The 18,047-nt window shown below is 41.4% G+C and overlaps 1 protein-coding gene across 3 annotated transcripts; it reads left to right on the forward strand.

The window, feature by feature from the left end:
• Positions 1–1,237: 1,237 nt before the first annotated feature.
• Positions 1,238–16,722, forward strand: RBM18 (RNA binding motif protein 18; the record flags this gene model as incomplete). Of its 3 annotated transcripts, none has more annotated exons than XM_084237160.1 (5): positions 1,238–1,350; positions 7,547–7,673; positions 11,256–11,342; positions 13,022–13,107; positions 16,563–16,722. In XM_084237160.1, 5 exons carry the CDS (start codon positions 1,238–1,240, stop codon positions 16,720–16,722), a joined length of 573 nt encoding a protein of 190 aa, XP_084093286.1. The 3 variants fall into 3 exon arrangements, with proteins under 3 accessions (XP_084093286.1, XP_084093287.1, XP_084093288.1); XM_084237161.1 differs by having other exon boundaries at positions 7,547–7,583; XM_084237162.1 differs by lacking the exon at positions 7,547–7,673 and having other exon boundaries at positions 1,318–1,350.
• Between the last annotated feature and the right edge of the window lie 1,325 nt (positions 16,723–18,047).

Here is an 18,047-nt window from a genome sequence, read left to right on the forward strand (position 1 = left end):
GTTCTGAAATCAGGCACAGCCTGCCATTTTCTGAACCCTTCAGCCTTTTCTTTCTCTACCATACTATATATTTATTAAGGCTTTGTTTTACATCTGTCTTCTTATTTTTGGTTCTTTCAGCAACCCCAAATTGATATGGTTTATTATATATGAAAAATATATTTTGTAGAGATGAGGAAACAGAAGCTTAGAGAAAAGTAACTTCCAGTAGAAATCCCAAAATAAGAAACTGGGTCTTGTGACCACACAGTTTTGTTCTTTCCATTACTATTTCCATCATAACCCTCATCTTCCTTTTATGTCTGTGAGATGAATCATTTCAGGGTCTGAGACTAGTAATAATTGAAGCTAACATTAATTGGAAGCTTCTTAGGTACCATACATTGTCCTTAATGCATAAGATGTGTTAACTCACTTAATCTGTACTACTCTAAAAGGCATTACCCCCATTTTAAAGGTGAGAAAACTGAGACATAGAGTGGTTAAGTCACTTGCCCAAGATTACATTGATGGTAAATGGTGGATCTGGGATGACTAAGAAGGAAATTAGTTTCTTCTTCCCAGTCTGTCTCAAAATATTAAACATGATAATAGTTAACATTTATCGATTACTGTTGTCAGATGCAGTGTGTAATGCTTTCTCATCCATTATCTTTGATTTCACAATAGTCCTATAGAGTAGGAACTGTCATCTCCACTTATATCTGAGGAAACATACCTAGAAAGTTCACATAACTCACCACGTCACAACCTTCATCCAAGCCCAGTTCTGACTCCAAAGTCTATGGTCTTAAATTTCCTTTATTACCCTCTTCGATGAGAAAAAACAGGTATATGCTGTTCTTCCTCACCCATCCCCTTCATTGCCATTAAGACTCTGGTAGTTTCCATAACTTATTTTGGGTGACAGTTGAACGTGTCATGTAGTAATAGAAACTTTGGACTCCTGCCCAGTTAGCCTCTGGCTTCAGAAGAGGGAAGCTAGTTTCTACACACGTAACCACACCCCTTTCACCTTAAATGGAAGCTTTTGGGTTCTGGCTGCCAGAGAAGCTGCCCCAAGGGGACTCGTGCTAGAGCCCTGGTTGTGGAATAACTGCAGCCTTTGAGGGACTGCCCAGAGCATGCCCTCCTTGAATAAATGTTTGTTGAATCAAATTTGAAGTTTCTCATTCACACAGTGCTGTTCTTCTCCTGCCTGAATACTTACATTTTCTTTAGCATTTCATAGAGATTGATGGAAGCAGAAACCAAAACTCTTCCCCTGGAGAACGCATCCATCCTTTCAGAGGGTTCCCTACAGGAAGGGCACCGGTTATGGATTGGCAATTTGGACCCCAAAATCACCGAGTAAGTCTCAGTCATCTTAATTTATTATTTACAAAATTGGGATGTTTGTGATGATGATGTTCAGACAATTTGAAGGGGTGTAGGATATGTTTTGGCCCTTTCATTATGTTTTAATTATCTTTGAAGGAGATGTGATGATATTGGCTTGCTATCTTGTCACTTTTCTTACTTGAGGACTCTTCTACTGCAGGCACGCAGACTTAGCTGTCCTTTAAAACAAACACATTTTTTTCCTGCTTGCCAAAGATGTTCTGTGTGGTATTTGCAACTATTTGATTCCTTGTATTCCATGACTATAGGAAATTATTTTCACAATCAGCCTTGAGTGTCTCTTCCTCAAATTGAAGGAACAAGCAGAAGTCTTAGTACCTTTGCAGACAGAGAGCTGCCACTTGACTGTAATTCATGTCAAGCAGTCATGGGAGGGTCATTCCTAAAAGCAGTCATAGAGATCATCCTGGTCCCTTTGATTTTCATTTATTCATTAAATGATCTGAGCGCCTGCCGTGTGCCAAATGCCATGCTATGTTGTTTTCAAACTTTAAGTCTGAGGAACCTTATCTTAAAGTAATTGAAAACTATAAATAAAATAAAAACCCAGAGCTATTCTGATTAAGGTGGGGAAGAGTACATCTAGAAGCTTCTGGCAACTGCCACCCTTTCTTTGGCAATCACTTAGAGGCTCCATGCAGTATATTTGAACACTTTTGTTATGATCAGCTCTCTTATCCTACAATAGAAACTGAGGTCCAGGAGACCGAAAAACTATCAATAGTTGAATTGCTCTGACTCCCCTCTCGCCATCATGGCCATTACGATAGAAAGGAACTTCTTAGCAGAGGGAATTAAGAGGATTTTCCTCCCTCCATTGTGGAAAAGGTGACTGGAGAGTTAAGATTAAGTGAATTAAGCTGTTTGCAGGGGTGGGGGAATGCGGATCGGGTGTGGATGGAGGGATCAGTGTTTAAAGCAATCATGGAGCAGATCAGCAGTCCTAGAAGGTACACCCTTTGGAATAGGATTACAGGCGAAGGGAGAGGAAACAGGTAACCTACTTGATTAAGTCTGGAATGAGAGGAAATATATGTAAGGAGTTGGGGTTGGAGAGAGGAGAAGGAATGTAAATCAAGGAAACAAGATTGTGATGGAAAGTTTAGTTCCTTTGGCCTGCTCAAGCTCAAATTACTGTTGATATTTAAGAAGTGTTGCCCCCCCCCCACCCCATATCATGTTATCTTGATGACAGGCCCTAGAATATAGACAGTGCATTTAGTTTGGTTCTCTTTATGATTCATGATTTTGGTGATGAATGTGTGATTCTGTCCAACCTCTCAATTAATGTCTATTGATCAGAATAACTACTTCCATCGTCTAAAATTCAAGCTGTGAGAGGAGGCTCCCAAGAGTGGTTTCCATCCCCACCTCTGCTTATCTTAATGGAAATCTGGAGGGTGGAAACACTTCTTTGGGCTCCAATTCCCTGCGATGAGACTCTTGTTCTAATTATGTCCCATACTTGACAGGAGAGTTCAAATAGACATCTTGCACCTCAGCGTATGTCATAAGAGTATGTGAATGTTTTCTTCAGCTAGAGCTGTTAGTGGGAACCCTGAATCAGCTTCCCCACTGATAACCCTGTGCTCTTTACATCGCATCACAGAGTGAGCTGCGCACCAGGGCCTTGACGGCCTCCCATGTCTGTCTCACCAGAGTGCATTTTCATTTTCTCCTGTGGAGTCCTTATCTTAAAACATTTCCTTTTTTAAGCAAAACTAATTAAGTAGTAACTAATTAAACAACTAAGTAGTAGCAAACTAAATAGCAATATAACTGTCAGTCATAACCTTTGGTCAGCATGAGATTTCCTTGGAACAAAGCAACCTAACATTCTAGTAGGGTAGTTCTTATTTTGTGAAAATATGTGTTTTCCTTCCAATTTTTCAATTTCTGGATCCCTTTCTTCTCTATTAGGTAACTATGGGCCCAGACTAATTACTGAGATAGAGTAATGGCCAAACATTGAAGGATTTTTTGATATAATTTATGTGAACATTTAGTACCTGGCTTGAAGTCCAATCTTAAGGTATTATTTGAACCTAGATCTCTAAACTTCTAATGACTCTTGATAGAAGTTTGCCAATCACCCTCCAGTTTTCGTGATTAAACTAACACCCACCTACACATTGCTGCCAGTTCCTGCTGTTTCACCGTCATGTACTCATTACCCTCCTATTCCTGATCTGCTGTATAAGCTGATTTGAATGCCCCTCCTGATTTGAATGTTCTCACCTCTGGCTAGAAGACAAATTGTGCTACCTACTGTCATGAGTGGTTACTGGAATATGTAAAACAGTGGCAATTTTTAAAACATTAATTTCATAATTAACTCTAGTAATCTTGTGCGTGTATGCCTAGCTTTAATGCTGAAGTTATAGTAGAATTATTCCTCAGTCTCCTCTTAACAGAATATGCATTGCTGATATCTAGCACTCTGATATTTTGCTCCTTGCTTATTTGTGTTCACTTTGTAATTGCAATAGTGACCATTTTGTAACTAACAATGTCTGAATATTTGGATGACTGAGTAGGTCTTAGAGACTTGGGTTTAGGGGAATGGTGACATACTCTAATTTGTGCTGATAGCAGCTTGCAAACATGACATTGAAAGTGATAGCTGAATAGATAGAATTCCATTAGATTAAGGTATGTCTTTAAATCTATTCAGCCACACTTGAATTTCATGCAGAGGAGTTTATTGTGGGTGTTTAGCAGGAACTTCACTTCATAAAAGTAATGTCTTATTAGGGAAATCAAACATCCAATCCATAGGATGATATATAGGGGCAAAGACTAAAATGAAGAATAACTAGGAGAGACTGCCGTCATCACCACCTGCCATTAATACCACCTAGATAGACACCGTAAATTTGCAGACCTATGGGTGAGTCTGAGATGAAGAAGGTGACTGAAGAATGGAGAGTTAAAGGTGACCCAAATGTTTCTGCCTAAGAAATGTAAAAAAAATCATGTCCACACTGACCGTGGGGTAGCTGGAAAAAGACGGTTTGCTTGGGGCGGGGAGGGAGGCCAGTTAAAGGGTCAGTTTTGAGGTTTATTCAGTGAACTGAAAAGCAGTGGAAAGCCGTCCAGGTGGGAATGGCCTTCTGATGTGGCTTTCTGGGTACACTGTAACGCAGGGAAGAACAGATGCATGAGCCGACCCTGAAAGTACCCGTTTCGCTTTTAGCCCATTTCTTATTTTTCCTTCATTGCCTGTGCTTCTTTTCATGCCTTGGTTTCCATGAAATAACTTTTCTTATTTGCTCTCTTAAATTTGAATCACAATGTGATAACAAAGAGCACATAGACCCTAAAGTTACCTGTGGTACTAATTTCTGTAAGTTTATAAAAAGAATTTTCTCTAAAATTGTGCAATGAAAATAATCTTAAATGTCATTTCATTGGCTTCCCATTGCCTGCGGCATCAAATTAAAATTCCCTTACTAAGCAAACATCCTTCACAATCTGCCCCCTGCTGCCTTTCAGCCTCTTATGCCCACACCCACACTATTCCAGTGGATCAGACTTTCTCACCTTTATGTCTTTGCACTTACACTGAGGCGCTCCCTCAGTGTATCCCTCAGATACACCCTTTCAAGAAACTTTTCTTAACCACCACCTTCCCTGCACAATTGGCCCTCTTCATCTGTGTGCTCTTGTTCATGCCTCTGTGTGCAAGTATCGCACTGTTTTGTAATTGTATGATTACAAGTCTCTGCTCTCTAACCAAAATGTGAAGTCCTTGAAGGCAGGGACCTAGTTGTATTCGTCTGGATAGCCAGATACCTGATAAAACTCCTGCCACTTAGTGGGGTTATGTTTTGACACTTGGATAGATGAGTTATTTTTTTTCTGCCATTAGACAGGAAGGCCATTTTAAAGACCCATTTCGTAAAGCACTGATTAAGTTGCAGAAATATGTGCGGAACTGGTACACTAACTCTCTAGCTCCCCGGGGGCTGCAAGGCCCACATTGCATTGAGTGAAGCAAGGCTCTGATGAGTGGTGAGCTCTCCACTACTTCAGCAGCAGATGAAAGTGTTTGCAGATGTGAAAGCAAGATTCTCCAGGCTTTTTTCACTATCAGAGCTTGCAGTCCCCATCTCCAGGAAGCAAAATAGTAAACATTTCATTCCTTTTGTTTCGGTGTTCCGATAATTTCAAGAAATTATCAAACAAGAAAAGAAATGCCGGAGAAGTTGAAAGACACAGACCTAAGCAGATGTTCTTGGAATCTTAAGGTCGCACTTCTGGGCAGAACGCATTTGTTAGCTTTTCAAAGAATAATCTGTTGGCTTTTTTTTCCTGAGTAAATTAAAATTCATTTCCTAGGAAATGCCGATCGCCTTACCTTCCTGCTATCAAGCAGAATGGAACTAATGAAAAGATGACCAGCCTGCAGGGCTCTAGATCATTTTGGGTTTTTTTTTTTTTTAAATGGGTTTGACCCCACCATTCATGGCAGCGGGTGCTGCACTGTTGAGGTTTGAATGGGCATAGGAAGTGGGAGCTGCAGCTGTGAATTAAAGACTCTGGGAAACACTCTTCTAACCCATCTGTCAGTGCATTTGAGAGTCACCCTAGTTGTAAGCCTGTTCAGAAAATCAGGTGAAACCACAGGTTTGCACTTCACGTGCTCCGTTTCCCCTGATGGTCACCCCCTACATTCTCACTGGCAATTAAGGTCTCCTGCTGAGGGAGCTGATAATTTTGAAATGGGTCTAAAGACCAGATTTAGAGCCACAACGTGCTCTGGGACCCTTGCCTCCTGCTCCAGTCCAAGACCTGCGTTATGTCTTCTTGCTCCACCGTGTCAGGCACGTGATCCAGGGTAATGGACTTGCTTGCTAATGTACATCAGTATCAAATTTAGCATAGCTTATGATCCATCTCATATCTTCTGCCTCCCAAAGGAGATTCTTACTCAAGAATAAAATCTTGATGAGTTTCTTCTAGAAAACAATGTGAATATAAATGTGGCTGTAATGACAGCTTTACTGACTCCCTATGGGGTAGAATTCCCAGTAATAACAGATTTAGCATGTGGGCTGATACCTTTTTAGTATCACAGGGACAGCATTGTTTAGAGAAAGCCTTGACTCCATTTGAATAGTGCGGAGGATGCCAGGAGGAAGGCCAAAGGAAAAGGAAACAGGAGAACTGTTGGTTTGTCTCACCCTTACATCAGATGACAGGAAGTCAGGATTGAGATTGGCCACAGCAACCTGTTAAGGCCACATCTGTTTGAATAACTTGAAAGCTCTATAGAAACCAAATAAGTTTTAGAGCAAGGACTCTAAGAAGACAAGGGTAGAGTGGCAGCAAGAGCTGGGAATGAGCTCCAGCTAGGAGTAAATTTCTTCCTTGGCTGTCTGTATTCTTTATTCCATTATATTCCAGAATACAAGCTGTGTTAAGGCAACTGAGGATGCTTAACTATCTGTGGCTGGATGATTTATATGACTGGCCGCGTCCCCTGCCCTGTGCGGAACCAGCCACAGTCTGCTGAGGTTCCACATTGTCGTCACGTCCAGTCACGTCTCAGATTGAAACTCTCAAGCACTTGTGGAAGTGCCCCTTGCTGTGGTTCAGTGTTGGGCAGTTTCTCTCAAGTGCAGGTTGGGGCTAACTAACTGAAATCTAATAGGGGAATTTTCCAGTGATGTTGCTTTGCTTGTGTGAATATGTGTGTGTTGTTACTTTGTTTTTGAGAGAGGATAGGCTTTGACTTTGGGAGTGTGGGTGTGTGTTTCTGATGGAGTTACAGTTACTCACAAATACTATGTCATTGCCAAGAAATTAAAAATAAATAAATCGACACTATTTTTGAGCTTTTCTCCAAAAGAAAAACAAATGGTGCTTGTGGGCCAGACAGCTGTTTGTTAGGTGTGGTTTTTTGTTTGGTATTTTTGTGCTGGACAGACGCATAGCCATGACAATTCTAGTTCCCATTCCAAATAGAGGCAAACAACTCTCTTTGCCAAATAAACTTAACATAGCGATTCAGAGGAAGGCGGAGGGTGAGGGCACTAGATTCTCTCCCTGGGGTAAATTATCTCCTGCTTTTATCTGGCACTTCAGCTAAGTGACACACCAACTTCCCAGGGCATGCTCACAGGCTGTTCTCTCTCCACAGATACCACCTCCTCAAGCTCCTCCAGAAGTTCGGCACAGTAAAGCAGTTTGACTTCCTCTTTCACAAGTCAGGTGCTTTGGAGGGACAGCCTCGAGGGTACTGTTTCGTTAACTTTGAAACTAAGCAGGTAATTGGGCTCCCCCACCAGCCTTCACACTGCCTAGCACTCTCTCGCATCCCTATTTGTGCATCTCTCCAGGTGACTAGAGTCGCAGTTTCTTGTGGGCAAGAGCCGTGTCTTACCGTCTCTCCGTGCCCGGCCCCGAGTCTGAGAGGACGTCCTCAGGCACACATGCACTCGTGAGCAGCTTTCGAAACCTGCTTTTCTGGGCTCGCCGGCTAAGGCAGCTGACCTACTTTTTGACCAAATGCTTGGGATGCCCACATGAAGCACATGGCCATCCTCCTCCCTGCTCTGTTTTGTTTTTCCCCTCAGTGGCTGGCCAACAAAGCCTCTTTTCTTTCCGTAGTTCTGCCCCATGGTACAGAAGGCCTCCCTCTCTGTGGTGAACCACCCACAAACTCTTTTTAAAGATTTTTTTTTTTTAATGTACCCTTCTCAGTGTCTCACAACAAATGCATATGGATTTAAATATATGTGGAGAGGGCATCCCCGGTGGCGCAGCGGTTGAGCGCTGGCTTGCGAAGCTGCCCGCAGCCTCTGCAGTGCTGGTTCGATCCCCGGCTGCTCCCCGGCCACTGGAGGAGGGTCCCACATGGCGCTCAGACCTCTCCTGCCGCCCACTGCTCCCCTCAGCAGTGTACTTCATCACTCTGCCTGCTCTGCTCTCCGCTCTGGCTCTGGTGAATTCTCTCACCCTCCCGTGCCTCTGACTGTACCCAGTGCTTGTATAAATAAATAAATGAATCCATTTATTTAAATAAATAAATAAATAAATATATGTAGAGGTTGAGGACCTTTGGCTTCAACTGTGATATATACATGTATTATCTCGTATTAAAATTTAGCCCTTATAATAGACATGCATTGATAAGTTGAATTTGAATGATGTGGAGATACTGCTTAGTATTCTGTAACTTTATTAGTCATTTGTAAAAAGCATTGCCTCATATATTATTAATAATTGTATTTGGATGTTTTTCTTATGAAAGAAATACATGCTTTTGGGAGGGGGGTGGGCCTCCCCTGATGGCGCAGCGGTTGAGCGCTGGGCTGCGAAGCTGCCTACAGCCTCTGCTGCGCTGGTTCGATCCCCAGCCGCTGGCGAGGGTACCATATGGCACACAGACCTCTCCTGCCACGTCCTCTGCTCCCCTCAGCAGTGTATTTCAGTCAGTCTGCCTTTTCTGCTCCCCGCTCTGGCTCTGATGGATTCTCTCACCCTTCCACGCTTCTGACTGTACCCAGTGCTCATATAAATAAAATTAAAAAAAAAAAAAAAGATTTAAAAAAAAAAGAAAAAACAAGAAGAAATACATGCTTTTTATAGATTAAAATGTAGATGAGTACGTCAGTTGATATAATTACTTAATATTTAGATAATATGTTTTAGTTGATATAATCACTTAATATTTAGATATATGTTTTTCTGATCTCTTCTGCACATTTACACAGACATAAACACGTGCAGTTTACAGTACACAAACAGAATCATGTTATCATGTTTACCACTCAAAGTATAAAATTTTTCTATCATCTGGTATTCATCAAGGGAATGCTCTATGTCATTGTGACCTCACCAGTGTACTGTGTATGACTGTGTGTATATATGCATGTGTGTGTGTAAAAATTCATTGATGTGTGCAGCTTTAAAATTTATGCATTTTATTACATGTAACTTTAAACAAATCAACATAATTTTTGATGCCTGTATAATATTTCATTATATGAATATGTGCCAAGTTACTTGACTAATCCCCAGCTGTTAGCTCATTTCGTTTGTCCCCATTGACTTACAAGCACACACACTAGTGAATCTCTTTATAGCTCTGTGTCCAGACTCACTGCATTCATGGAAATGGTGGACATCAGCAAAAGCCATGCATGTTTTCTCTTCATACAACTACCAGATAGCCTTTGAGAAATGATGTTGGTGGAGTCTGTTTGGGAATATCCTTGTCCTTACCACTGCTAGCAATTTTTATTTCTAACTTTTACAAATGTGGTATGGTAGGTGATAAGTTGCACATTGTTATTCTGATAAGTTGCACATTGTTGTTTAAATATCTCAGAGGGAACTGAAAGAATGCCCCATAAGGTTAGCATTTTGAAAACTCTTATTCTTCCTTAATGAGAGCGTGTGATGAGGATTCTAAAACCAGTGGTCATGTTGGGGCTGGGTATTGGCTCAGAGACACTGGACTAGCTATCACAAAGCCTAACTTCTGCCTCTGACCCCTTTATTAACTTTATATAAGTCTCTTAACCTCTTTTGGTTTCAGTTTTCATTTAAAAAGTGGGTTAAAAATACATCCTCTCTTTCTTTACCTTATAGGAAATTGAGAGAATAAACAAGGGCACATATGAAAACACCAATGTCATTTCATAATATTCTTAAATATATGGTCTTTGAAATAACATACAAAGATAGAAAATTATTTTTAAAACATTTGTGCCCTGCTCGCATCTGACTACTGCTGATTCTACGGAATTTGTAGAGTGTGCCCCATAGGCACTGATTTTTCCAGTGAAACTTAGAAGAAGAATAAAATCTATCCCTCTCACTTTATGTGCAGTAGCGAGACAGGGGTGCCAGTGGCTTTGCCAGTGTCAGTCCCATAGTGTGGACTCAATAAATAAATTGTTGAATGTCATGATGGCAAGCTCCAAAGGAGTAAGAGATTTCTATGAAACTAGACTAGAATGCTGGGGTTACGCAGCAGTCTCACATAGACGCTCCTTGTTCCTCTTCCTGTTCCTTAAGGGCTTCTTCACCCCCAGCCAACGTGGGCTCCACTTGGCTGACTGCCTCATGGATACAAATGGAGCAGAGAAGGTTTGGCAGGATGGAAAAGTACAGCCAGGTTTCCTGGGAAGGTCCTGGAGTGACTGTTATCCAGCTTCAGGAATTCCTTTCAACCCTGTGGCTCCCGTGTCTGATGGGGGAAAGGGTCAGGGAATTTTTGGCCCTGGAAACCAGGTGCACAGATTGGCTCACACAGATACCTTGCTCGCAGCCTCTTTGACTCACTCCTGCTTTTTCCGGTCTAGTTTCCTTCACTCCCATATCCTTTGAAGCTACTACTGTTTCTTAACTTTGAATCCAGGGAGTATAAGCCCGAGTCCAGGATATAGTTCTAGGGTTCCTGAGAGGAATGCAGTTTCTTGACACAGGAAGTGCTACCCTAAGAACTGTATGTGGAGAGGTGTCACCTAAGAAAAACAGTACCTTTAGCTAACTGGCTGAGTGCTGACCATGCGCTCTCTGAGTCCTCACATCTACCAGAGAGGCACAAGTAATAGTATCCACATTTTACAGGTAAAAAAGGTGCTATTCAGAGAGACTGATCTCCCCCATAGTTCACTGTCACCCCCAGTCAGGGACAGGCAGGCTCTGAATTCTTATTTGACTTAAAAACTCTTATCCTTTTTGTTAGTCACGCTTTCTTACTGTAAACCCTTTTTGCCAGTTCTTTACCAAAAGCTGGTTGAAAATTCAACCCTGAAAAGCATTGAGGACCTAGGAGACTACATATGGCTAGGTAGGCATTTGATTATTTCACTGACATCAGTCTCTTTCCCGGACAGGAAGCTGAACAAGCTATCCAGTGTCTCAATGGCAAACTGGCTCTGTCGAAGAAGCTGGTGGTGCGGTGGGCACATGCTCAAGTCAAGGTGAGTCTAGTGGGCTAGAAAGGCAACGTCAAGCTCATGCTAAATGAGTTTCCCAAAAGACAGTTGTTGTCCACTTCCCCATTTGCATCTCAGCCTCCACATCTGGAACAGCCAGGCTTAGGTCTCCTACTTGTATTTACCATGTGTGTTGCCAGATTTTTCTTTTGAGAAACATCTCAGGAGGGATTAAGTTCCTCGGTTGTTTGTCTCCACATACCCACAGATTCTGTTTTTGATTGATTTTTCCATGTGGCTGATGTGTATATGCAGACCGCTCCCGCGCGCGCGCGCTCTCTCTCTCTCTCTTTTTTTTTTTTTTTGGTGTGGGGGTTCTTTGGAGGAAAAAATGTATTTATTTTTAAAATTAGTTGCTTTAGGCATTATTAGACTCTTCCCAGCCTCAATTCTGTGGAGGGTTTGAATATGTTTATTCTAAATGCTTGGGAAATGGGTAGTTTGTATGAGTGCTTAAAGCAATGGCATCTCCTTACTCCAGAGATTTTGAGCGTTATTTGTGGAACCTGCAGTGCCTGTGTTGTCTCCAATGCCGGAGAAGTGGCAAACTGCCTTGTTCATCTTGTAGTTGGTCTCTTGGGAGAATGCACTGGAAAGACTATGACCATTAAAAAAGAATTGAATGACGTTCTGTTATGCCCAGCACAGAGGTGGTGATGTGTGTGGACTGGAGCAGTCCCGGGCATTGATTCTCTTCCTTCTGTGGTGGGGTTTTGACAGACCTACCTGTGAAAAGATTGTGACAGTTAAAATTGGAGCTTCGATCTTTAGTCATAGGAGCTTGGTTTTTGCTCAGATACTCTGCCCAGCACACTTCCCAGTAGAGTCTCACAGAAATCAGGCACTGGCACACAGCCTCCACGCTGAAACAGACACTGTTTCAGCTCCTTACGAGTGTTCAGGCAATCGCAGAGCTGTCTCAGTTTCTAGGATACGTTGCTTTAACAATAGAAACAACAAGGAGAATTACTAAATGCGTTTTTACTCAAGGAAATCAAATCTCACTTGCCATACTGTCATGTTCTTGTTCTGCACCTCCCTGAGAAGACTGGCAAGAGAAATCATCCTCCTTCCTGTCTCTCATGTGAGAGCTGCTCTGCCTCGCCATTCTCTTCTACAAGTCTTTTTGATCAGTCTTCTGACTTATTTAATATTATATTTACTTTTTCCAGGAAGTGTATAATTATCTGACACCAAATTAAACAGTTCTTTTGTGGTAGAATGTTGTCAATATCAGTAGCTGAAAGCTTTTACTACTTTTATTCTCCACTCAGACCTGTCAAGAGTTGATTGTTACGCTTGGTATCTTGTGAAAATCTAGCAAAATTTTAAGTGTTTTGGATAAAGCAAAATAAATATTGTAAGCGGTGATATATGATAGTGAAAATAAGCATGTGAGGGGGCAGTCCTGCTGGGTATTTGTACATTCCGTGAATTTGGAAGTTGAAGTTATTTCCCTGCAGATTAAGGAGGGCTAATGATTAAGTGGGAAGCTTCTAAACTTTTTCTAAATGTATAGGCCAAAATTCTGGAGTTCTGCATTCATCCCCAATGTAAAGCAGTCCTAAAATGTCTGTTAATACACTCACAATAGATTGTGGGGCACTGTAGTAACGTGCTGGTTTTCACTGAGGTGAAGTAATTCCCCTTTTTCTTATTTTCAGAGATACGATCATAACAAGAATGATAAGATCCTTCCAATCAGTCTCGAGCCATCCTCAAGCACTGAGCCTGCTCAGTCCAATCTAAGGTAAGATGGTGTCCCGTGGACAGACTGTTATTCACGGAATTGTGCCATTTCTTCCAGAACTTCATTCCTAAATCTAGAAAATTTGCAGGCTCTTGATTTAGAGTAGAATCTACTAAGTAAGTGAATCTACTGACTTTGACATATTGAGAGAGAGGTGTTCAGTTAATCCCCCAGAATGTGTACATTTCCTGCCCTGCCCCAAGGATCATACACTACCCATTTGTAGAATTTGTTGATTCAAAAAAGGCTGGATATACTTATGTACCTACTGCCCAACAGCCATCGTGCTGAGCACTGGACTACAAAGGTAAGTCACGCACAGTCCTTGTCCTGACAACAAGCACTTCAGTAAGGTGTTGAGTTTCTTTAGGTTTGTCATTATACACTTAATTCCTCCCAGAGTCTGAGTTTCTTAATGTAAAATTTCAGTTTGCAACACTTTAATTCTGTGTACGATTTCAGCAACTATAACAGTTTTGGTTCTAATATATACAAATGGTCAGTCACTTCTTTGGAGTTAATTCAAAACAGAAGGAACTACGGGTTGGGTAGAGAAAGGGGAAGTTAAGTGGATGTTTGAGCAGAAGTAGAGGGTTTTTGGTTTTTTAGGTTTTTTTGTTTTGCATTGCCTAGGGAGAAAATTTAACAATAGCCAGAGTTTTTTGAGCTTACTATGAAGCAGGCATTGTGTTAAATACTCCGCATGCTCCTTGTCATTTAATAATCATAAAAATACTGGTAAAAATATTGTTACCCTCGTTTTATATATGTGGAAACTGAAGCTAGGAAAGGTAAAACTTCTTTTTTTTTTTTTTTTTTAATTTTTATATTCCCTGTACAATTGCATCCCCCTTATTTTGACCCCAAACCCTCCTAGGAAAGGTAAAATTTCTTTGCCAAGATTACACAGGTAGCAGAATCCAGATTCAAAGCCAGGATTACTGTGCAGCAGTCTTTCAGTTACTGCTTCAGAATGGGCAAGCGAGGCTGTAAATGCAGGAATACACTTCTGCAGCCTGTTCCAGGGGAGGAAAGAAATCAGCTCTCAGCTGCAAACTCAGGAAAGCTGAGCCTGTTTGATGGAGGGACAGACAGAAAAAGAAAAATCCCCTCATGTATTATCTGGACCAACAAAACCGAGCATCTCATTACAAGCATCTCATTAAATTGCAAGCAGCCATAATCCCGAAAAGTTTTTAGGAGTGATAAAACTAGTAAATTAAATTTTATTTTATAGTTCATTGAATTTCATGTCATTGATATTTCTTAGTTTTGTGCTGCTTTATTGCTTTGTAGTCCTGGAAAAAAATTTTTTTTAATTATAATGACTTTTGTAGGTTCACTGGGAACTTAAGTCCACTATGCTGTTTTCCCCATACCGGGAACCTTTTTGATCCCAGATTGGTTTCCATAAGTCAGACTTCACTTACATTGTTTCTGATACTTGCAGTAGTCTACTAGGGGTGATCACCCACAAAGGACGATGCCTTTGTGCTTGATGATCTTCATGTTTCTTCGTTTCCATGTTTTCTCTTTTTACAGATAGTCTGGTGTTTCCAATTCATTTTTTAATCCAGAGAACCTCAGTTTGTAGCTTTCTATTATTATCTCTGGCTCACTAGGCAAGGTTGTTTCCCTGTGACTCGCGTAGAATGAACCAGTGGCTGGCCACTAATGGAAGAGGTGTGGGGGTGCATCTGGTCATGCCTCACTGTTCACTTCTACTGTAACTTAATTTCTTTAATTTTACATTGCCTGTGTAAAACTGAGTATTTGCCGCAGATGTGTATACTTTGTGGGATCTGTAAAAGACTGTGTCTGTATTCCCTTGCAAGTTTCTCTCCCTGCCTAGAGACTGTTGACAGCATCAAAAAGGGAAAAGAAAGGGGGTCGTCAGCCAGAAAGCAGCCTTTGCCTGAGAGCTGTGCACTGCCCTTGATCAGGAGGGAACTCCTCTCAGCTTCCACAGTGTCTCCTCACCCTGCTCCGTAATACAGGGCTGCTCAGCTTTCAACCTGGTGGAGGGGGAGAGAGAGCTTGGGCGTTGATGATAAACAAACGGGACTTGAATCTTGGCTCCACAACTTGTTAGCTGTATGCACCTAGGGCAGATCTCTACCTCTCTACATTTGTGTCTTCATCTATAAAATGTGGGTGATGACACTTAACAAGATTGTTGCAAGGATTAGGAACAATGTAAGTGAAGTGCTAGACACAGTCCCCAGCTCTTATAAGCACCCTATAAATGTTGGCCTATATAAACACATGTGTGTCAGTGAAAAAGAGAATATAGAATTTCCAGGGTGTTTTTGCCACTATTCTTCAGTGATTCAAAGGGTGGTAGAGTGAAAAGTTAATAGCCTAGGCTTTGGAGTCAGAGTGTTTTCAGATCTCAAATGCACCCCTTACTAGCTGTGTTAGCTGTGTCCTGGACAGCTTTCTGTCCCTCAGCTCCTTCATCTGCAAAATAAGGCTATAATCTACCTTACTTTGATGTTTTCAATCCTACATGAATTTTTTCCCTCAGTTTTCTAAAATACACATGAAATATACTAACCATTTTTAAGTGTACAGCTCAGCGATACTAAATACATTCATATTGTCCGACACCACTACCATCCACCTCCATGGTGCTTTTCGTCTTGTAAAACTGAAACTCTGTGCCCATTAAACAATAGCTCCTCTTTCCTACCTCCCCCAGCCTAGGCACCATCTTTCTACTTTCTATCTCTGTGATTTTGGCTACTCTTGGTACCTCATATAAGTGAAATGCGGTATTTGTCCTTTTGTGACTGATTGATGTCCCTTAGCATAGTGTCCTTGTGTTTCATCCACGTGTAGCATGTCAGGATTTACATCCTTTTTTAAGGCTGAATGTTTTTAAAATGTGACACTCTGTTTTGCTCACTCACTAAACCATTATTGACGCCTATTATGAATGAGGCTGCTGTGAACATGGGTATGCAGATCGCTCTGTAGACTCTGCTTTTAAGTCCTACATGGGTTACTTGTGAGTGCTCCTATCCACCAGGCACAGGTGCTGGACAGTGTTTGTGTCTGAGAATTAAATGTAACAAAATGTGAACTACTTGCACAGTGTTTGGACTTCCAATAAAAACTTACGCTGTTGTGTGTTGCTTAATTACATCTCGGTCTTCAACAGCGGAGAGAGTGGTCCCAATAGGCCGCACGTTGTCCTAGGTGTGTCGTGGGCTACACCACCTGAGTTTGTGCAAAGCACACTGTGACATCCTCACAGCCGTGAAGTCACCTGCCTGCATGTTTTGTGGAACATAGGCCTGTCATTAAGTAACACATGAAATGTTTGAATGTTCATATTTGAAGATCTGTTGCTGCTTCGGTATGCATCAGAGGCATGAGAAAGGTGAAAAACACAAGTATTTATTTTCTGAATGCAACAAGCCCACTCTGATCTTCTGCCCTCCTTTTTCCAGCGTCACTGCAAAAATAAAAGCCATTGAAGCAAAACTGAAGATGATGGCAGAAAATCCTGATGCAGAGTATCCAGCAGCTCCTGTTTATTCCTACTTTAAGCCACCGGATAAAAAGAGGACTACTCCTTATTCTAGAACCGCTTGGAAATCTCGAAGATGATGGTTTACTGTTGCAGCAACAGCAAATTGATCTTCACACCTAAAACCCTCTGCCTTGTACTTTGTAGATGTGAGCGGTACTATCCACAGCACAATCACATGGTAGAGTTTGGCGACATAACCTTTTTGGATGTTCTTATGGATGTTTCTTCCCTGAAGTATGTGTGGAATTGAGCATCTTCCAGAATAAATAGGATTGTATCCAAAATTGTGATTTGAACACTGGGATGCTCTAGCTGGCTGATTTGTTTGGATTCGTAACTCCAGAAACATTGTATAATGTGCCAGAGAGAAAGGCAAACATAAAACACGTTATTTAAATCAGGAAACTAAAAAAAACTGAGCATTTTTCTGTGCTCAAGTGTCTTTACAACATAGGAAAAAAGTGTGAGATGGAGGGAAGTGAAAGACGAATCGTGTTTGGAGTTGTTGTTCCAGAATTTACCATAGAAATCCCTCCAATTGGACTAAAAAGGGAAAGTTCTTGGCAAAACCGAGCTGGTTCTTTGAGCAAATGTTGTGGTAATCTGTTTAAGAATCATGCTTATTGATTCAGAATTCCAATTAGGAAAACGTGGTGTATATCTTTAAATTGTTTGTGTCAACAAAACTATAGAATCAAATTTAGCATTTTATACCACAACAGAAGATCTGTTTGGAAACCCAGCTTTCATTTTATAGTGATCATTTTTTTTTTTAAATCTAAATAATCCTGCCTTCTATAATACCAAATGTTATTAACGTGGGACTTTTAAAATTGCTCTTATTGCATGAGGTTGTTTTATAGCATGAGAGTGTTCTATTTGGAATTGTATCATGGCCAATCTAAATAGAAAAGCAAATTTTCTTTAACAGCCTAGATGTTGCTACATCGATCGCTGTCACACATACTATTTTCTGACCATTGTGTAGGGGTCTGAGTAGAAGCTGAACTGTCTTGGGCAGGGTGAGGAGGGGGCACACGAGAGACGCGGAAGCCAGTGGGACAGGCACTGCTCTGGGACGAAGAATATGATGACCTCGTGGCTGGTGTAGTTTTACAAGGATTGAAAGACAGCATGAGTTTAAATGATTCTTCATTCCTGGAACGTACTTCTCCCCCATTTTTGCTATTTGGGACTTTCCAAATGTAACACTAGAGAGGAAAAAAAAAAATGAGTCCTCAGGTTCGGGAATGTTTCTGTGTCAGCAGTGTTGGTCACAGTGGTGCCATGTCCAGGCGCTGTTGCGTGGGTAGCACCATCCTGCGGCACCTGGCCCGCCTCACCCTTGCCCCAGCGGCCATTCTTAGTGATCGCACCCTGTCCGCCACTACCTTTCCTAGCA

The sequence above is a fragment of the Talpa europaea genome, assembly GCF_964194135.1.
Source record: "Talpa europaea genome assembly, chromosome: 7".
Taxonomy (NCBI): Eukaryota; Metazoa; Chordata; class Mammalia; order Eulipotyphla; family Talpidae; genus Talpa; species Talpa europaea.